At 50.1% G+C, this 19,270-nt stretch overlaps 1 protein-coding gene and 1 non-coding gene across 4 annotated transcripts in view; both read left to right on the forward strand.

Moving 5' to 3' along the window:
* Positions 1-19,270, forward strand: part of LOC133107934 (septin-4-like) — a 34,048-nt gene that overhangs the window by 14,492 nt on the left and 286 nt on the right. For all 3 annotated transcript variants that reach the window (XM_061217245.1, XM_061217243.1, XM_061217244.1), the window contains 8 exons: positions 1,575-1,698; positions 2,131-2,265; positions 2,781-2,898; positions 4,133-4,234; positions 12,897-12,993; positions 13,763-13,925; positions 14,738-14,834; positions 17,518-19,270. The exon at positions 17,518-19,270 is cut by the window's right edge and continues 286 nt beyond it. In XM_061217245.1, the coding sequence (XP_061073229.1) occupies positions 1,575-1,698; positions 2,131-2,265; positions 2,781-2,898; positions 4,133-4,234; positions 12,897-12,993; positions 13,763-13,925; positions 14,738-14,834; positions 17,518-17,586 (905 nt within the window). In that variant the 3' untranslated portion in view covers positions 17,587-19,270. The remainder of the gene's footprint in view (positions 1-1,574; positions 1,699-2,130; positions 2,266-2,780; positions 2,899-4,132; positions 4,235-12,896; positions 12,994-13,762; positions 13,926-14,737; positions 14,835-17,517) is intronic.
* LOC133108781 (small nucleolar RNA U13) lies at positions 11,959-12,058 on the forward strand. Its single transcript, XR_009704711.1, has one exon. It is a non-coding gene; the product is annotated as a small nucleolar RNA U13 (small nucleolar RNA).

The following is a 19,270-nucleotide window of genomic DNA, read 5'->3' on the forward strand; positions in this document are numbered from 1 at the left end:
TTTGTTAGCCAGTGCTAACTGGCACTGCGCATTTTTGCATGGCCTGTCTGATTTATACAGGGTAAATTTCTGGTTGCTGTGCGCAGTCTATGACCAATATATTAGCTTATTCAGTAAACAGTATGTTAGTCTGTTGAAATGAAATTGGCTGTTTTTGCTTTGGTGTCAAGCCAAAAGAAATCACCCCTCGTACTTTGCCTACAACAGACGTTGGGCTATTTATATGCTTTGGTGATATGGCTGCTCGAGAAAGCATGCGTTTTAAAAAGAAAAAAAAAGAAAAAGACTGTTTACTGAATGTGCTGCGTGCAGAGGAATGACAGGACTATTTCAGGTAAATGATCCAAACATTGTAGACAGTGTTAATTGCACATGAAGTGGCTAAAAACCCTGAAAACATCTTTTGACTGGCAGTAGGGTGGAAAAATGCCAAAATGGTTTCTCACACCCACATTTTCTGTATGTATTCCACTAAAATGATAAGTCAAGCATTTGTGTGTTTCTGACCATGTGTCCTTCAGAAAAGCAACAGAATGGCGATGAACCATGAGACCGATACCAATAGAGTCAATACCAACAGGAGAATACACTGTTTGACATTGGCTGGGAAATTTGGCACATTTCACTTGGGACCCCACCCTCATCCGACTCCTGCATAATAAAATGGGACATAGTTGTAAAGGAAAATGAACAGGCTTTCAGATCATATAAGATACAACATTTATTATTATAAATAATAGTTTATTATTTATTATTTGTCTGGCCTAATTTATTTAAACGTATTCATGTAACGTCATGTGAACAATATGTAAGGCAATGATCAAACTCTCCTGTGAGGCCACCACCTGCCACCAGACTACAGGCACACACCAAACTACAGGCACACACACCAAACTACAGGCACACACCAGACTACAGGCACACACTCCAAAGCCCACAAACGGACAACATGTCGCGAGCTACTGGAAGTTGTTTCACCCTCTATGCCTCAATCTTTCCTCTGAAGTCGGTGAGGTTGGCACTGTGAGTGGTGTAAATAGTATCATTAGCCCCGCTAGCTAGCTAGCTAGCTTAGTTGCTAACGCAAGCGTGTGGCTACTGTCGGTGGTTAAATTCAGTGATATTCCGTTATTTTCTACTTTTAGCATGTTCTGACAGGCTGTGAATCGTACCTTTAGAAATTATAACTGAGGTGATTTTATGTGTATTACATACATGTAAAGTTAACTAATCTTCACTTCATGGTTAACCTCGTCTGTTGCTGCATCAGCCGTGTGGCGGTACTGCACACCAACCATACATTTGGCCCATGTAGATCAACACGCCATGAAAAACGGGCAGTGACAGTTCGCATGCAACCACTCATGAAGTACATCTGAGTCTGATGGCCGTTTCTCTTAGACTGAGGGATTGGATGTTGATCTAAGGCTGATGAATCACATCGAGACTGATGTAGGTTTCCCTGAGATGCTGTTTGAGGGCCACCGCAGCCCTATAGCTTTTGTTTCTGTGAGCAGCTGTCGTGTCTGTATGCGCAGTTGTAAATCCTAATCTTGTTTTGGTTGTCTGTACAGAGAGGATCACACAGACTGTGGAAATAACGAAGCATACGGTGGACATTGAAGAGAAGGGCGTCAAACTGAAGTTGACTATTGTGGACACGCCTGGCTTTGGAGATGCTGTCAACAACACTGAGTGGTATGTTGCTGGGATGGGTGGGGCTCATAGTTTGGCTGGTGGGGGGTGGGGCTCATAGTTTGGCTGGTGGGGGGTGGGGCTCATAGTTTGGCTGGTGGGGGGTGGGGCTCATAGTTTGGCTGGTGGGGGGTGGGGCTCATAGTTTGGCTGGTGGGGGGTGGGGTGTTGAGCTTCCAGGAAGACTCTCCGGTATGTTTTTCAAGGACAAGATGGTGTAACTTCATTCGGTTTCATTCAAGGTTGCTGGGGCACATTTTTATGTGCAGTGATGGAGTATGATGGAATGTTATAGATTATACTGAGTATATGTGTGTGTGTGTGTGTGTGTGTGTGTGTGTGTGTGTGTGTCTGCATGTGTATGTGTGTGTGTGTGTGTGTGTTTCTGTGTGTGTGTGTGTGTGTGTGTGTTTCTGTGTGTGTGTGTGTGGACAGCTGGAAGCCAGTGGCTGACTACATTGACCAGCAGTTTGAGCAGTACTTCAGGGATGAGAGTGGCCTGAACCGCAAGAACATCCAGGACAACCGCGTGCACTGCTGCCTGTACTTCATCTCCCCCTTCGGACACGGGTACGACAGCCGCCAGAAAACTTTCAAGAAATGAAAAATGATTAAATATTCCCACTGCATCATGGTGCATTTTAGCAGCTTGAAATTAAATTGTGATGTTAGCTGGATGCGCACTATTCATTAAGATATAGTACATTGTGGAAATTTGGTATATCCTCCGGTCAAAATATGAATATGAAATATGAAAATGAAAAAAATAGTAATATCACAAGTACAGAAGTATAGAAGTTCTAACTGGAAAATGTGGTGCACTGCAATGCTGTCAAATGTTTGTTTTTCACCTGAAGTCCCCTTTAAGGTTGTATTTCTACAGCCATTACATTATAAACAGCCTGAGAGTGCCATCTGTTGGGGAAATATGGGTACTGACAGAGAAAGGCACATGGTAGTTTTGCGTTTGCTGTTATCTTCTACCCTGAGGGCATGAAGGCCACTGGGACCCTGTCCCTTAGCTGCTAGCAGAGTGGGAGGGGCTCGTTGGGCCTCAGGTGGTCATGTGACCTGTGGTGTCCTAGGCTCCGCCCCCTGGACGTGGAGTTCATGAAAGCCCTGCACGAGAAGGTGAACATCGTACCTGTTCTGGCCAAAGCCGACACCCTCACCCCCTCCGAGGTCAGGAAGAAGAAACTGAAGGTGACCCTTGTCTTTACTCACCCACCCCCCTAGCCTGTTTACGTGACATAACATGAGGTAATGGCAAGAACAGGCCACTCTTCAGCCCAGCAATGCCTTTTCCTGCCCCTCAGTGTTAGCGGGGCGGCCTGTAGCATAGTGGCTAAGGTACATGACTGGGGCGGCCTGTACCCTAGTGGCTAAGGTACATGACTGGGGCAGCCTGTAGCCTAGAGGCTAAGGTACATGACTGGGGCGGCCTGTAGCCTAGTGGCTAAGGTACATGACTGGGGCAGTCTGTAGCCTAGTGGCTAAGGTACATGACTGGGGCAGCCTGTAGCGTAGTGGTTAAGGTACATGACTGGGGCAGCCTGTAGCCTAGTGGCTAAGGTACATGACTGGGGCAGCCTGTAGCCTAGTGGCTAAGGTACATGACTGGGGCAGCCTGTAGCCTAGTGGCTAAGGTACATGACTGGGGCAGCCTGTAGCGTAGTGGTTAAGGTACATGACTGGGGCGGCCTGTAGCCTAGTGGCTAAGGTACATGACTGGGGCAGCCTGTAGCCTAGTGGCTAAGGTACATGACTGGGGCGGCCTGTAGCCTAGTGGCTAAGGTACATGACTGGGGCAGTCTGTAGCCTAGTGGCTAAGGTACATGACTGGGGCAGCCTGGAGCGTAGTGGTTAAGGTACATGACTGGGGCAGCCTGTAGCCTAGTGGCTAAGGTACATGACTGGGGCAGCCTGTAGCCTAGTGGCTAAGGTACATGACTGGGGCAGCCTGTAGCCTAGTGGCTAAGGTACATGACTGGGGCAGCCTGTAGTGTAGTGGCTAAGGTAAATGACTGGGACCCGCAAGGTCGGTGGTTCTAATCCCGGTGTAGCCACAATAAGATCTGCACAGCTGTTGGGCCCTTGAGCAAGGCCCTTAATCCTCCAGGGGATTGTCTCCTGCATAGTCTAATCAACTGTAAGTCGCTCTGGATAAGAGTGTATGCCACAATGCCATTAATGTAATGTAATGTAAAAGTACTTACTGCCTAATTTGCCTAAAAGCTAAATAGAATCTAACACCAAATCAAGCCTGATCTTGAAAACCCCCAGTGTTTCTGCCTCCATTACAAGCATTGGCAAGCTATTCCACACATTGACCACTCGCTGTGTGAAAAAAATACTTACTCTTAACTCAAGACAAACCCCCCCTCCTCCTGTTTACTCTGCGCCTGTTAACCCTCTCCCCCCCTCCCCATCGCTGCAGATCCGGGAGGAGATTGAACAGTATGGAATTAAAATCTATCAGTTCCCGGACTGTGATTCTGATGAGGACGAGGACTTTAAGCAGCAGGACCAGGAGCTAAAGGTGTGTGGTGTGTTTTTCTGCGTCACAGGACACACTGTGTGGAGTGCCAGTGTGCCTGTACATGCCTCACACACACACTGCACAGAGATATACACACACACACACACACCTCACACACACACACTGCACAGAGATATACACACACACACACACATACACACACACACAGTGCAAAGATATACACAGACACACACCTCACACACACACCACACAGACACACTGCACACACTGCACAGAGGTATACACACACACCCCTCACACACACACACACTGCACAGAGATATACACACACACACACACACACACACACACACCTCACACACACACTGCACAGAGATATACATACACACACACACACACACACACACACACACACTGCACAGAGATATACACACACACACCTCACACACACAGCACAGAGATATACACACACACACCTCACACACACTGCACAGAGATATACACACACACACACCTCACACACACACACACACTGCACAGCGATATACACACACACACACACCTCACACACACACACTGCACAGAGATACACACACACACACACACACACACACACACTGCACAGCGATATACACACACACACACACACACACACACACACACACACTGCACAGAGGTATACACACACACACACACACACACACACACACACACACACACACTGCACAGAGATATACACACACACACCTCACACACACACACACAGTGCAAAGATATACACAGACACACACCTCACACACACACACACCACACACACACACTGCACACACTGCACAGAGGTATACACACACACCCCTCACACACACACACACACTGCACAGAGATATACACACACACACACACACACACACACACACACACACCTCACACACACACTGCACAGAGATATACATACACACACACACACACACACACACACACACACACTGCACAGAGATATACACACACACACCTCACACACACAGCACAGAGATATACACACACACACCTCACACACACTGCACAGAGATATACACACACACACACCTCACACACACACACACACTGCACAGCGATATACACACACACACACACCTCACACACACACACTGCACAGAGATACACACACACACACACACACACACACACTACACAGCGATATACACACACACACACACACACACACACACACACACTGCACAGAGGTATACACACACACACACACACACACACTGCACAGAGATATACACACACACACCTCACACACACACACACACTGCACAGAGGTATACACACACACACACACACCTCACACACACACACACTGCACAGAGATATTCACACACATACACACACACCTCACACACACACACTGCACAGATATATACACACACACACACCACACACACACACACACACACACACACACACACACTGCACAGAGATATACACACACACACACACACACACCTCACACACACACTGTACAGAGATATACACACACACACTGCACAGAGATATACACACACACACCTCACACACACACACACACTGCACAGAGATATACACACACACACCTCACACACACAGCACAGAGATATACACACACACACCTCACACACACTGCACAGAGATATACACACACACACACCTCACACACACACACACACACTGCACAGCGATATACACACACACACACCTCACACACACACACACACACTGCACAGAGATATACACACACACACACCTCACACACACACACACACTGCACAGAGATATACACACACACACACACACTGCACATAGATATACACACACACACCTCACACACACACACACACACCTCACACACACACTGCACAGAGATATACATACACACACACACACCTCACACACACACTGTACAGAGATATACACACACACACACTGCACAGAGATATTCACATACACACTGTGGCGCCCCGTGGGGAGAGAGAGACAGAGAGAGCAAGAGTAGTTCCTCAATCGGTAGTTTTAATGAGGTTCTGGTGTGCCTTCAGGGCACTTTTACAACGTCCCCAAACAATAAACTTCCTTTCTCAAAAAACGAAAAAAAAGTCACCGGCCAAAAAATTAGGTTTCCCGGTCCGTCGGTGGTTCGGGGTGGTCCGTGCCGGCGGCGCCTTTTGGTAGGGCCTCCGAAGACCCGCTTCCACCGTGGTGTCGTTATTGGCTTTCCCGTGGCTGTTTCCTCCTCACTGGGCTTCGCCTCCGTTTCCCTCCGTACTCAGCCCCGCTCTGTGGTTGCGCCTCGCCTTTTGTACGGCTCCGCTCTCTCTCGGAGTCGGTCCGGCTGCGCCTGTCCAATGAGAAGGGTTAATTGTCTCTTCCTCACATTCCCCACGCGTCTTTCCCCGTGTCGCTGGCCATGGTTCTGACTCTCCTCGCCGGCTCTCGCTCCGGTGCGGCTCTGTTAGATACGACCTGGGGAAATACACGTGGTTAATCACTTTTCCTAGCAGAAGCCGCCGGCGCACGGGCCGTTCCACACCAGTGGTGTACCGATTTCCGATCGGGCCACCACATTTCCTCCCCCTCAGCTCCACGCCCTCGGCGGGAGCGTCACCAAAGAGGCCCTCGTTCATCCGGGACAGGGCATCCGCGTTCCCTTGGAGTCTCCCGGCTCGGTGTTCCACCGTGAATTTAAAACTTTGTAGTTCTAAAAACCATCGGGTCACCCGGGCGTTAGTGTCCTTACACCGATACATCCATTGCAATGGGGCATGGTCAGTTATAAGGATAAATTCCCTTCCTACCAGATAGTATTTTAGCTTCCCAACTGCCCACCTTATGGCCAGGCACTCCTTCTCCACCGTGCTATAATTCCTCTCATGCTTCAGCAATTTCCGGCTGATATAGGTGATCGGGTGCTCGGTGGCGTCCTGGATCTGGGATAGGACCGCACCAAGTCCGGTTTCAGAGGCGTCGGTCTGCAAAACAAACTTTTGGGAGAAGTTAGGGGTGGTCAGTACTGGTTCATTCCCCAGGGCGGCCCTCAGGTCTAGGAAGGCGCGGTCGGCGGCTTCGGTCCATGTCACCGTGTGCCGGTGGTCTTTCTTGGTCAGCTCGTGCAAGGGGGCCGCTCTGGTGGCAAAGTCCGGTATAAACTGCCTATAGTACCCCACTAGGCCCAGGAATGTGCGCACTTGCCTTTTGGTGGTGGGTCGTGGCCAGTTGGTGATCCCGTCCACCTTTTGACTCTGGGGTCGGACGCACCCTCGTCCCACGGTGTGGCCCAGGTAGTCGGCCTCCTCCAGGCCCAGGCGACACTTAGCCGGGTTAGCTGTCAGGCCGGCTTCCCGGAGCGCCCCGAGCACCGCCTCCAGCCTCCTGAGGTGGCTTTCCCAATCAGCGCTGTGAATGACGATATCGTCGAGGTAGGCAGCAGCATACTCCCTGTGGGGCCTCAGCAGGTTGTCCATGAGCCTCTGGAAGGTGGCGGGGGCTCCATGCACTCCGAAGGGTAAGACGCGGTACTGGAACAGGCCATCCGGGGTGGCGAAAGCCGTCTTCTCCCTCGCCTGGGGGGTCAGCGGTACCTGCCAGTACCCCCGGGTGAGGTCCAGGGTGCTGAGGTAGCGAGCGGGTCCCAGCCGCTCGATCAGCTCGTCCACCCGGGGCATGGGGTAGGCGTCGTACCGGGAGATTTCGTTCAACCTCCGGAAGTCGTTGCAGAACCTCCAACTGCCGTCCGGTTTTGGGACCAACACTATCGGGCTGGACCAGGCGCTTTGGGATTCTTCTATGACCCCCAGGTCCAGCATCCTCGCCACCTCCTCCCGGATGGTCTGCCTTCTCGCCTCCGGGATCCGGTAGGGCCGCAGTCGAACCCTCCTTCCTGGCTCCGTGACGATGTCGTGGTGGACCTTGGTAGTCCGGCCCGGGAGGTGGGAGAGCACATCCCGGTGTTGACTCACCAGCTCGCGGAGGTCTTGGCGCTGCCGGTCGGTCAGCAGGTCTCCCGTGGCCACTTCTGGTGTTCCGGTGGCGCCGCCTGTGGTGAAGCAGAGGGGAGCAGGGTCGTGCACGGGTTCGTGCCACCTCTTTAGCAGGTTAATGTGGTACTTTTGGAGCTGGTGTCTCCGGCCCACCTGTCTTACCATGTAGTTCACTGGCCCCACCTTGGCTACTACTTCATAGGGCCCATGCCATTTGGCCAGAAATTTGCACTCATTGGTGGGGATCAGCACCATGACTTTATCCCCCGGCTGAAATTCTCTCACCTGGGCTGTTCGGTTGTACAGTCTAGCCTGCTCCTTCTGGGCCTGCTGCATGTGCTCCCGGACCATGGGCCAGATTTTTGCCATCCGCTGGTCCATAGCTTCCACATGTTCCAGGAGGGTGCGTTGTCGGGACGGCTGCTGCTCCCAGGCCTCCTTCGCGAGGTCCAGTAGCCCTCGGGGACGTCTCCCATACAGCAACTCGAAGGGCGCGTACCCCGTGGATGCCTGTGGGACCTCACGTATCGAAAATAATAGGTACGGTAATAAATGATCCCAGTCCTTACCGTCCGTTGTGATCATTTTCCTCAGCATTGACTTGAGGGTTTTGTTAAACCGCTCTACCAGCCCGTCGGTCTGGGGGTGGTAGACGGACGTCCTCACTTGTTGGACCCGGAGTAGGCGGCACATCTCCCTCATCACGCCCGACATGAAACAGGTCCCCTGGTCTGTCAGGACCTCTTCCGCAATCCCCACCCGGCTGAAGAGGAGGAACAGCTCCCTCGCGATGCTCTTCCCCGTCGCGGCCCGTAAGGGTACGGCCTCCGGGTAACGGGTGGCGTAATCAACGATTACCAGGATGTAGCGGTGACCCCGGCTGGACTTGGGCAGGGGTCCCACTATGTCCATAGCAATGCGGCGGAAGGGCACATCTATAATGGGGAGGGGGATTAAGGGATTGCGATACGTCACCCGGGGGCTGTGCAGTTGACACTCCGCACACTGTCGGCAGTAGTCCTCCACTGCCCGTTTGATGCCAGGCCAGTAAAAGCGAGATAGGATCCGCTCATACGTCTTCTCCCTTCCCAGGTGGGCCCCCAACAGGTGGGTGTGGGCGAGGTAGAGCACCTTGGAGGTGTGGCTCCGGGGTACCAGAAGTTGGTCCAGCTCTCCCGGGTCCCTGTTGCAGGTCCGATACAGCAGGTTATTCTGGACTTTAAAATACGGGTAGGCCGGTCTACTCCCCCCGCCTTGTGGGACGCCCTCAATGTAAGCAGCGGCCCTCCAGGCCTGGGCGAGGAGGGGATCTTGCAGCTGGGCGGAGCCGAAGTCCGTTGGGGCCCTCTCTAGTTCGGGTTGAAACTCCGAAAACCCCCCCGCGCTACCCCCTTCCGCCTCCAGGGGTGGTGGTGGGTCCGGTCGCTCCGGGGCTGTATCCGTGCTCTCGGTAGGGGGTTGCGTGGTCGGTCCCCTCCCCCCTTGGGGCGAGATCTCCTCCTCCTCACTATCCCCGGCAGGGGCCACCCAAACCGGGTGGGGTTCCCGGTGGCCCTTCCGGCGGGGTCGGGGTGTGTGACTTGGCCTCTCCGAGGTCGCCCTCTCACTCCAGTAGCTGAGAAAGAGGGGGCAGTCTCTTCCCAGCAGCACCTCCACTGGGAGGCTCTCGACTACCCCCACCCTTCCCGTGAATTGACCTCTAGGGGTGATGATGGTTACCTCGGCGGTGGGGTAGCTTCGTACGTCGCCGTGGATGCAGGTGACGGCGATGTCCTCTCCCCGTCTCCCCCCTGCTAGGGTTGGTCTCACCAGGGTAATAGCACTCCCCGAGTCCAGCAAGGCCTCCGCGTCTTGACCCCCGATCCGGACGGGTAGCCTAGGGGCGGCAGTGCCCTTGTGGGCCCAGCACGTGGTGAGGTAGTGGCAGGGTCGGCCCGTCTCAGGTGCAGTGGCCATGGACTCCTCCCTCCCTGGGCAATCCCGGCTCAGGTGGCCCTCCCGGCCACAGGCGAAGCACCGTCTGGTCTCTCTCCGGCGGAGTCCCTCGTCCCGGTCGTCCGCTCTCCACCGTGGCCTGGTTGGTGGCTCCAGTCGGACCGCGCTTGGGGTTCTTCGGGGGCTTTCCGTTTTGGTTCCCCTGACCATCTCTTGGGCCACCTGGTGGTTCTCCAGGAGGTTGACCAGGGCATCAATGGAGCGGGGCCCCTGCTGGGCCACATATTTCTTGACGTCCGGGGCCAGGGCTCGGACACAGCGATCCAACACCACCCGGTCGAGCAGGGGCGGCCCGTCGCCCTCGACTAGCCAACTTTTGGTTAGCCTCCCCAGGCTCATCACCTGTCCTCGCGCCGGGAGGGCGGGGTCATAGGCCCATTGGTGGAACCGCTGTGCCCTGGCGGGGAGGCTGTAGCCATACTGGGCTAAGATGGTGGCTTTGAGGGTGGGGTAGTCGTGGGCTTCGGCCGGAGGCAGTCCCCGGTACGCCTTCTGGGCCTCCCCGCTGAGGAATGGGGCCAGGAGGGAGCCCCAGGCGCCTTGAGGCCACTTCTCCAGGTAAGCCGCCCGTTCGAAGGTCTCGAGGTAGGCCTCAATTTCATCGTCCGGGGTCTGCTTCAGCAGTACGTCTTTGGGCGTCCGGTGGCTTGTTGCCGGGCTGGACTTTTGGCACAGCTCCGCCACGGCTTTCTGCAGGGCGCCTTGTGACCGCAGTAGAGCGTTGATGGCGTCCTCCATTTTTTTTTTTTTTTTTTTTAATTGCTCTCTCTCTATAGCTGGGGTCTCTATGCCTGCATTCTCCACCATATGTGGCGCCCCGTGGGGAGAGAGAGACAGAGAGAGCAAGAGTAGTTCCTCAATCGGTAGTTTTAATGAGGTTCTGGTGTGCCTTCAGGGCACTTTTACAACGTCCCCAAACAATAAACTTCCTTTCTCAAAAAACGAAAAAAAAGTCACCGGCCAAAAAATTAGGTTTCCCGGTCCGTCGGTGGTTCGGGGTGGTCCGTGCCGGCGGCGCCTTTTGGTAGGGCCTCCGAAGACCCGCTTCCACCGTGGTGTCGTTATTGGCTTTCCCGTGGCTGTTTCCTCCTCACTGGGCTTCGCCTCCGTTTCCCTCCGTACTCAGCCCCGCTCTGTGGTTGCGCCTCGCCTTTTGTACGGCTCCGCTCTCTCTCGGAGTCGGTCCGGCTGCGCCTGTCCAATGAGAAGGGTTAATTGTCTCTTCCTCACATTCCCCACGCGTCTTTCCCCGTGTCGCTGGCCATGGTTCTGACTCTCCTCGCCGGCTCTCGCTCCGGTGCGGCTCTGTTAGATACGACCTGGGGAAATACACGTGGTTAATCACTTTTCCTAGCAGAAGCCGCCGGCGCACGGGCCGTTCCACACCAGTGGTGTACCGATTTCCGATCGGGCCACCACAACACACACACACCTCACACACACTGCACAGAGATATACACACACACCTCACACACACTGCACAGAGATATACACACACACACACCTCACACACACTACACAGCGATATACACACACACACACACACCTCACACACACACTGCACATAGATATACACACACACACCTCACACACACACACACACACACACTGCACAGAGATATACACACACACACCTCACACACACTGTACTTGTAGATTAAATGGTCATAGATTAAACCCCATTTAAAAAGTGGAATAGTGCACAATGGCTGGACTGGTAATTGCAATCAGACTCTATTTTCGGTATTTTCGATCCTTTCGGTTCATGCAAATGATGAATGGGAACTTGACAGAGTCTCTGTGAGATGTACAGCCTTTTCTTGTTTAAGCAATGCACATTACCCTTCTGATCTTGAATCGAACAAATTATGATTAATAACAATGTACAATAATAACTTGAAACTTATTAAGAACCGAGTCAACTAACTTGTATGACAATTAAGTATTGAGGGGTGGCCTGTAGTGTAGTGGTTAAGATAAATGACTGGGACACGCAAGGTCTGTGGTTCTAATCCCAGTGTAGCCGCAATAAGATCTGCACAGCCGTTGGGCCCCTGAGCAAGGCCCTTAACCCTGCATTGCTCCAGGGGAGGATTGTCTCCTGCTTAGTCTAATCAACTGTATGTCGCTCTGGATAAGAGCATCTGCCAAATGCCAATAATGTAATGTAATTTTAGATTATAGGGGTGTTACAGGTATGTTATTGTTAACGTGTTTTTCTTTACACAATGAGAAAGTGCTCTCATTTGCAAATAAAATGACCCAAAAAATCTGTTTTACTTTTGGGGATATGACCTCCCTGGTGGCAAAAGTGCATTTCTCTGGCCGAAATGCATGTTGGGCAGATATTAATTGTTCATACCCAAATTATCCCTACATGGAACACCCAGCAAACTTTAAATGCTTCTACTGGCAAAACAAAATTGAGCATGAAGCGCAAATGTTCAGGAATATTTATCTCTCATCATTGTCTACCAACACACAGAAAAATTTAACAATCCAAGAGCTGTGGTGCAGCACTCCACATGGCCCTTTTCATGAAATTATTGCTCTCAAGGTTATCAATCTGTGGGTTAATTTAATGTTTATTATTTGAACTCATTTGATACATTTTGAGTTTATTATTGAGATAGATGAGTGTATTACTTTTGTAGCCTGACCATCTGTCCCATTGGCTGCCCTCTCTCCAGGAGAGCATCCCGTTCGCTGTGATTGGAAGCAACACTGTGGTGGAGGCCAAGGGGAAGAGGGTCCGAGGGAGGCTGTACCCCTGGGGCATCGTGGAAGGTGCCGTTTCAGTGTGTAATGTGTGAGAGATTAAGAGTGCACTGTGAGTGTGGGTGTGTAAGGCAGAGTGATCCTCTTCTCTGGCAGTGGAGAACTCAGTGCACTGTGAGTGTGGGTGTGTAATGCAGAGTAATGCTCTTCTCTGGCAGTAGAGAACTCAGTGCACTGTGAGTGTGGGTGTGTAATGCAGAGTAATGCTCTTCTCTGGCAGTGGAGAACTCAGTGCACTGTGAGTGTGGGTGTGTAATGCAGAGTAATGCTCTTCTCTGGCAGTGGAGAACTCAGTGCACTGTGAGTGTGGGTGTGTAATGCAGAGTAATGCTCTTCTCTGGCAGTGGAGAACTCAGTGCACTGTGAGTGTGGGTGTGTAATGCAGAGTAATGCTCTTCTCTGGCAGTGGAGAACTCAGTGCACTGTGAGTATGGGTGTGTAATGCAGAGTAATGCTCTTCTCTGGCAGTGGAGAACTCAGTGCACTGTGAGTGTGGGTGTGTAATGCAGAGTAATGCTCTTCTCTGGCAGTGGAGAACTCAGTGCACTGTGAGTGTGGGTGTGTAATGCAGAGTAATGCTCTTCTCTGGCAGTGGAGAACTCAGTGCACTGTGAGTGTGGGTGTGTAATGCAGAGTAATGCTCTTCTCTGGCAGTGGAGAACTCAGTGCACTGTGAGTGTGGGTGTGTAATGCAGAGTAATGCTCTTCTCTGGCAGTGGAGAACTCAGTGCACTGTGAGTATGGGTGTGTAATGCAGAGTAATGCTCTTCTCTGGCAGTGGAGAACTCAGTGCACTGTGACTTCGTGAAGCTGCGGAACATGCTAGTACGCTCGCACATGCAGGACCTGAAGGATGTGACACGGGAAACGCACTACGAGAACTACCGTGCTCACTGCATCCAGAACATGACCCGCATGGTGGTGAAGGAGCGCAACCGCAAGTAAGACACACACACACATGCACGCATACACACACACTCACAAAGACACACACACATGCACGCATACACACACACTCACAAAGACACACACACATACACACATACACACACACTCACACACACAATCACAAACACATACACACACACACACAATCACACACATACTTTCACACACATTGTAAGGTCATGTCTGTGTGTCTGCTTAACGTGTGTGTGTGTGTGTGTGTGTGTGTGTGTGTGAGTCTGCGCTAACCTGTGTGTGTGCGTGTGTTTGCGTGTGTGTTGTGTGTGTGCGTGTGCGTGTGTTTGGCTGTGTGTGTGTCTGTGCTAACCTGTGTGTGTGTGTGTTTGCGTGTGTGTGTGTGTGTGTGTGTGTTGTGTTTGCCTGTGTGTGTGTGTGTTCGTGTGTGTGTTTGCCTGTGTGTGTGTGTGTGTGTGCGTGTCTGCGCTAACCTGTGTGTGTGTGCGTGTGTTTGCGTGTGTGTGTTGTGTTTGCCTGTGTGTGTATTTACCTGTGTGTGTGTTGTGTTTGCCTGTGTGTGTTGTGTGTGTGTGTTGTGTTTGCCTGTGTGTGTTTACCTGTGTGTGTGTGTTTTGTTTGCCTGTGTGTGTTTACCTGTGTTGTTTGCCTGTGTGTGTTTACCTGTGTGTGTGTCTATGTGTGTTTGCCTGTGTGTGTTGTATTTGCCTGTGTGTGTGTTTACCTGTGTGTGTGTGTTGTGTTTGCCTGTGTGTGTTTACCTGTGTGTGTGTGTGTTGTGTTTGCCTCTGTGTGTTTACCTGTGTGTGTGTGTGTGTGTGTGTGTGTGCAGTAAGCTGACCCGGGAGAGCGGCACAGACTTCCCCATCCCTGCCATGCCTGCGGCCGACAGCGAGACGGAAAAACTGATCCGAGAGAAAGACGAGGAGGTACAGAACCCTGAGCCACAGCTGGAGCAGGACCCAGACCCAGACCCAGACCCAGAACCAGAACCAGAACCAGACCCAGAACCACACCCTAACCCTGACCCAGACAGCTTCTGAGCCTACTAACCAGTCACAGCCACTACTGCTACCACACTTCCACAAACCCACACCCACACTGCAGTCACAAACCCACACCCACACTGCAGTCACAAACCCACACTGCAGTCACAAACCCACACCCACACTGCAGCCACAAACCCACACTGCAGCCACAAACCCACACTGCAGCCACAAACCCACACTGCAGTCACAAACCCACACCCACACTGCAGTCACAAACCCACACTGCAGTCACAAACCCACACCCACACTGCAGCCACAAACCCACACTGCAGTCACAAACCCACACTGCAGTCACAAACCCACACTGCAGCCACAAACCCACACTGCAGTCACAAACCCACACTGCAGCCACAAACCCACACTGCAGTCACAAACCCACACTGCAGTCACAAACCCACACCACCAACAAACTATGCAGTCTTTTCCACCACAGAACCTGCAGGTTAAACATTTTTTAGTGCATTTTTAAGTAGTGTCAATGCCACAGTGCTTTCTGTGCTCTTTCTCCTGGGCTCTGTTTCACATAGCAGGATTACTGAGTTAGCTGGATTAACTGCACAGAGTAAGATCACAGACTGCAGTAAAGGGCTATGTGTTTATGGTAGGAGCACAGTGGGTCTCTGGGCTGTTGTTGAGCCAAGCCTGGATGAAAGCAGTCATTTGACTTATGCTGTGTTTTTTTTTTTTTTAAACTATTTTGTTTGGTAAATGGACTGCTTTTATCCAAAGCACTTTACAATTGATGTCTCTCATTCACCCTTCCTTCCTCATTCACTCACTCACTTACACACCAATGGCTGCCATGCAAGGTACCACTCAGCTTGTTCGGAGCAATTGGGGGGCTATGTGAAGCCTGTGCACTTCTAGGGTGTGGGTTCAAACTGGCAACCTTCTGACTGCCAGATGACCGCTCTTACCTCCTGAGCTGATGTCGCTCCCTAACTCATTCCTGTTTATTACTTTTTATGCTATAGTAGTATAGTACTATTCCTGTTATTATATTGATTGTATATTTTCATTAAAATTATTTAAACACAAAGCTGTAACCATAAATCCATGACAGGTCTGCTCTCTATCTGTTACTCGCTCAAACCAAATCCAATCAGAGCTCAGTGTTCACAAGCACCTCCCCCGTTTGGCCCTTCCCCACCCCAGACTCCGCCCACAGTCATAACAACAAGTCCAAAACCACCATAACAAAACTGCACTGATCTGCTATTCAGATTGAGTGCCTGCTTTTTCTTACAAATATGTATTCCTATTGTAAATATGATGCATGTAAATTGTGTCATACATTCTGTTTACGTAAGTTATTTGTTTTCATAATGCACTTTTTACAGATGAGTTGTAAATAGGCTGTACAGACAAGCATTATGTTCAACTTTAAAAGGAGATATGTGAACTTAATAATTCAGCTTAATATGAGCAAAGAAATCATTCAAAAGCAAAACACAAGATAACATTCAACTTGAGTTTGGATTTAAATTATTATTCCATCAAACCAGATGAATAAACGGTTAATGTTAATAAAGTTTCTTTCCACACCAGCCATTTAGCGAGTTAATCGTGTTTGTATTTTGTTCAACAGCGGTGATTGAATGCTAGGTAATGCCAGTGGATTTAACTCTGCTCTGCATTGCGCAATTCTGTAACACAAGCTCGCATACTCACAAACACATCACTTCATTGTCGCTTTTATTTTTATCAGACATCCCAAGTCTTCTGAAATACCGGGAGTCTTTTAGATTTTGCCATGAGCTCCCTGCCCAGGAGAGGAAATAAACCGGTATAATCTCCCGAAAATATAAGTAGTAGTACTGTGCAGTGGGAACCAGCTATAATGGCCCGTCACCGAACGTACGAAACTGAATTTAGTTAGCTAATAACGGCAGCTAGCGACTGTAAAGTTACCGAATGCTGGCCATGGCTAGCCACTAGTTTAATGATTAGCCATCAAGGCTAATCTCTCGCAAATCCAGCTCACCACTTAAGTAGCCGATCCATACTTGTCTCCTCTTGCCCTCGCCCTAGTTTTGGATCATAGAGCGTATGAGTTCAGTGAATTGGATAAATGCTTTTCAGATACAGCACAGAAATAAAAAAGGCCCACACCCGGAGCAGTTTTTAGAATAACAAATACAAGTAGCCAAGCAAGGTATTCGGCAGAAGTGAACACAGACCGTTACCAGTGTATCATAGTAATGACAATCCTGCGTAGTATGCCTTTAAAATTGAGATGATACGCTGCTTTCCCCCCCCCCCCCCCCCCCCCCACCATCATGCACACACAGTGTCATACACACACAACACCACCATACACATACAAACCCACATCAGTCTAGTGATGATTTTACAGGTGAAGGTTTACAGACAAAGTGCAGGCTACAGGCCTTTTAATATGACAGTGTTGTGACTATAGACCCATCTGTATGACAGTGTGACCCTTATAGACCCATCGGTCTGATGGTCAGCAGCCATGCATCATCTGACTGAGCAGGAAGTTGTATTCATGAACTTTAGCCTTTTGATGAAGGAGTGACATGTGATTATCTTCGACTTTCAGTTGCGACGGATGCAGGAAATGCTGCAGAAGATCCAGGAACGGATGCAAACTCAGAAAGAAGCCTATTAACCCAACCCCCTCCTTCCCTGGCTGGCCATGCCCATGGCCCACCCTCCACACCTCCATAACTCATCTTCTGAGAAGCAGCGCTCCCGAACGAGGACCCCTCCCTCCCTGCTCTGACACCATAACCTGGACCTGCCACCTTCTGCAAAGGTGCCCTACTACTCCTGCAGTTGGTGACAGGGTATCTGATGCGTGTCTGGACTTCTGTTCAGATGCTCCGTCACTCTTGTGGTCCTGAGAGGACTAAACACACGCACCTGGGCATATCTACATTCCCTGCCTGCTGTTTAACAGATCTGTGAGTTAAGGGTTACACATGGGATCTGTCAGGTGAGGGTAAGGGTTACACAGGGGATCTGTCAGGTGAGGGTTAGGGGTAAGGGTGAGTGTTAGTCAGGGGATTGCAGGGGATGCTACTTAAATTCCTATCAGATTTTTTCACATATAAAACAGTAGATGCTTACATAAACAGATGCAGTGAATTTATTTTTCTCTAAAAGATACTATTTTGTGTGCAAGATGTTTTTGTTGTACTGTATGATAACATGTATGTTATGTACTTTGTATATTCTGCAGTGTATGGTGAAAATTGGCACACGTGTTCTCAAGGAGTATATGAATGTGTCCTAGCCACAGGATTTTTATGTTTAGTTTTTTCCAACATTCAACTGAAGTACTGTAGCCCTCCCTCATTATTGTGCTTTTATTTAAAGGGCTCAACTTGACATTTAACACAAACGGGTCACATTAGTATTGAGCATCTGGTGATCGTGAGTGCAGTTCGTATGTTTTTGGGCAGTTGGTACAATTTCTGTTCTTTTGGCTCCGTCGTCCAACAAATTGGATTCAAAATGAAACAATAAATGTGAGGTTAAAACACAAAAGTTCACAAGCCAACTGTCCAATTACTTTTGGTCCCCTAAAATGGGTGGGGGGAGGGGTCAAATTAAAGCGACAGTGTGCACTTTAACCTCGCATTTATTGTTTAATTTCAAATCCAGTGTGTTGGACTTCAGAGTGAAACGAACAGAAATTGTACCATCTGTCCATATACAGACATATGGAAGGAACTGTTCCTATAATAATGAATATGTCAGTTTAGTCAGAGAAGCTGTTCATCGTTGCTCCATTCACAGTCGAGACATTCCCATAAGACACTGCCAGACCAACACCCACACCTACAGACCCCACTCCCAACTGCACAGAGATTCTCCATGTCCTCTTCAGTGGAATGAGTAGGGTGTCTGTCATCGGTTGTATTTATTGGCAGAAAACCATGAAGAATTTGTGGACCAAGTTACATTAGTCTGGAGGTAATGATTATTGGTTTTTTTTTTTGGTTTTTTTATTGAAATGACAAGCTTTGACCTGGCTTCTCAACCCCCTGGTTGAAGCGGAAGCACAGTTAAACCACTGACACAGGGCCACAGACTCGGCCACTGCACGAGAATATACCTCCTTATGAAGACCTCTTCATGTATGAGATTTCTGTTTACCTTGAGGCCAAATATTTTATTGTATGACGGCAAATCTTACTTTATGTTCTACATGCCAGTGATTGAGAAGCTGGCTCTAATGAAGGTGCCCTGGGTATTCCCCTCATCTTGTCTTGCAGTGTAGAGTCCTCACACAAAATGATTAAATGTGTAATATTTGATGTGGATAATGTTTAGATACTGCTTGTTGC

The sequence above is a fragment of the Conger conger genome, chromosome 13 (assembly GCF_963514075.1).
Source record: "Conger conger chromosome 13, fConCon1.1, whole genome shotgun sequence".
NCBI classification, from domain to species: Eukaryota; Metazoa; Chordata; class Actinopteri; order Anguilliformes; family Congridae; genus Conger; species Conger conger.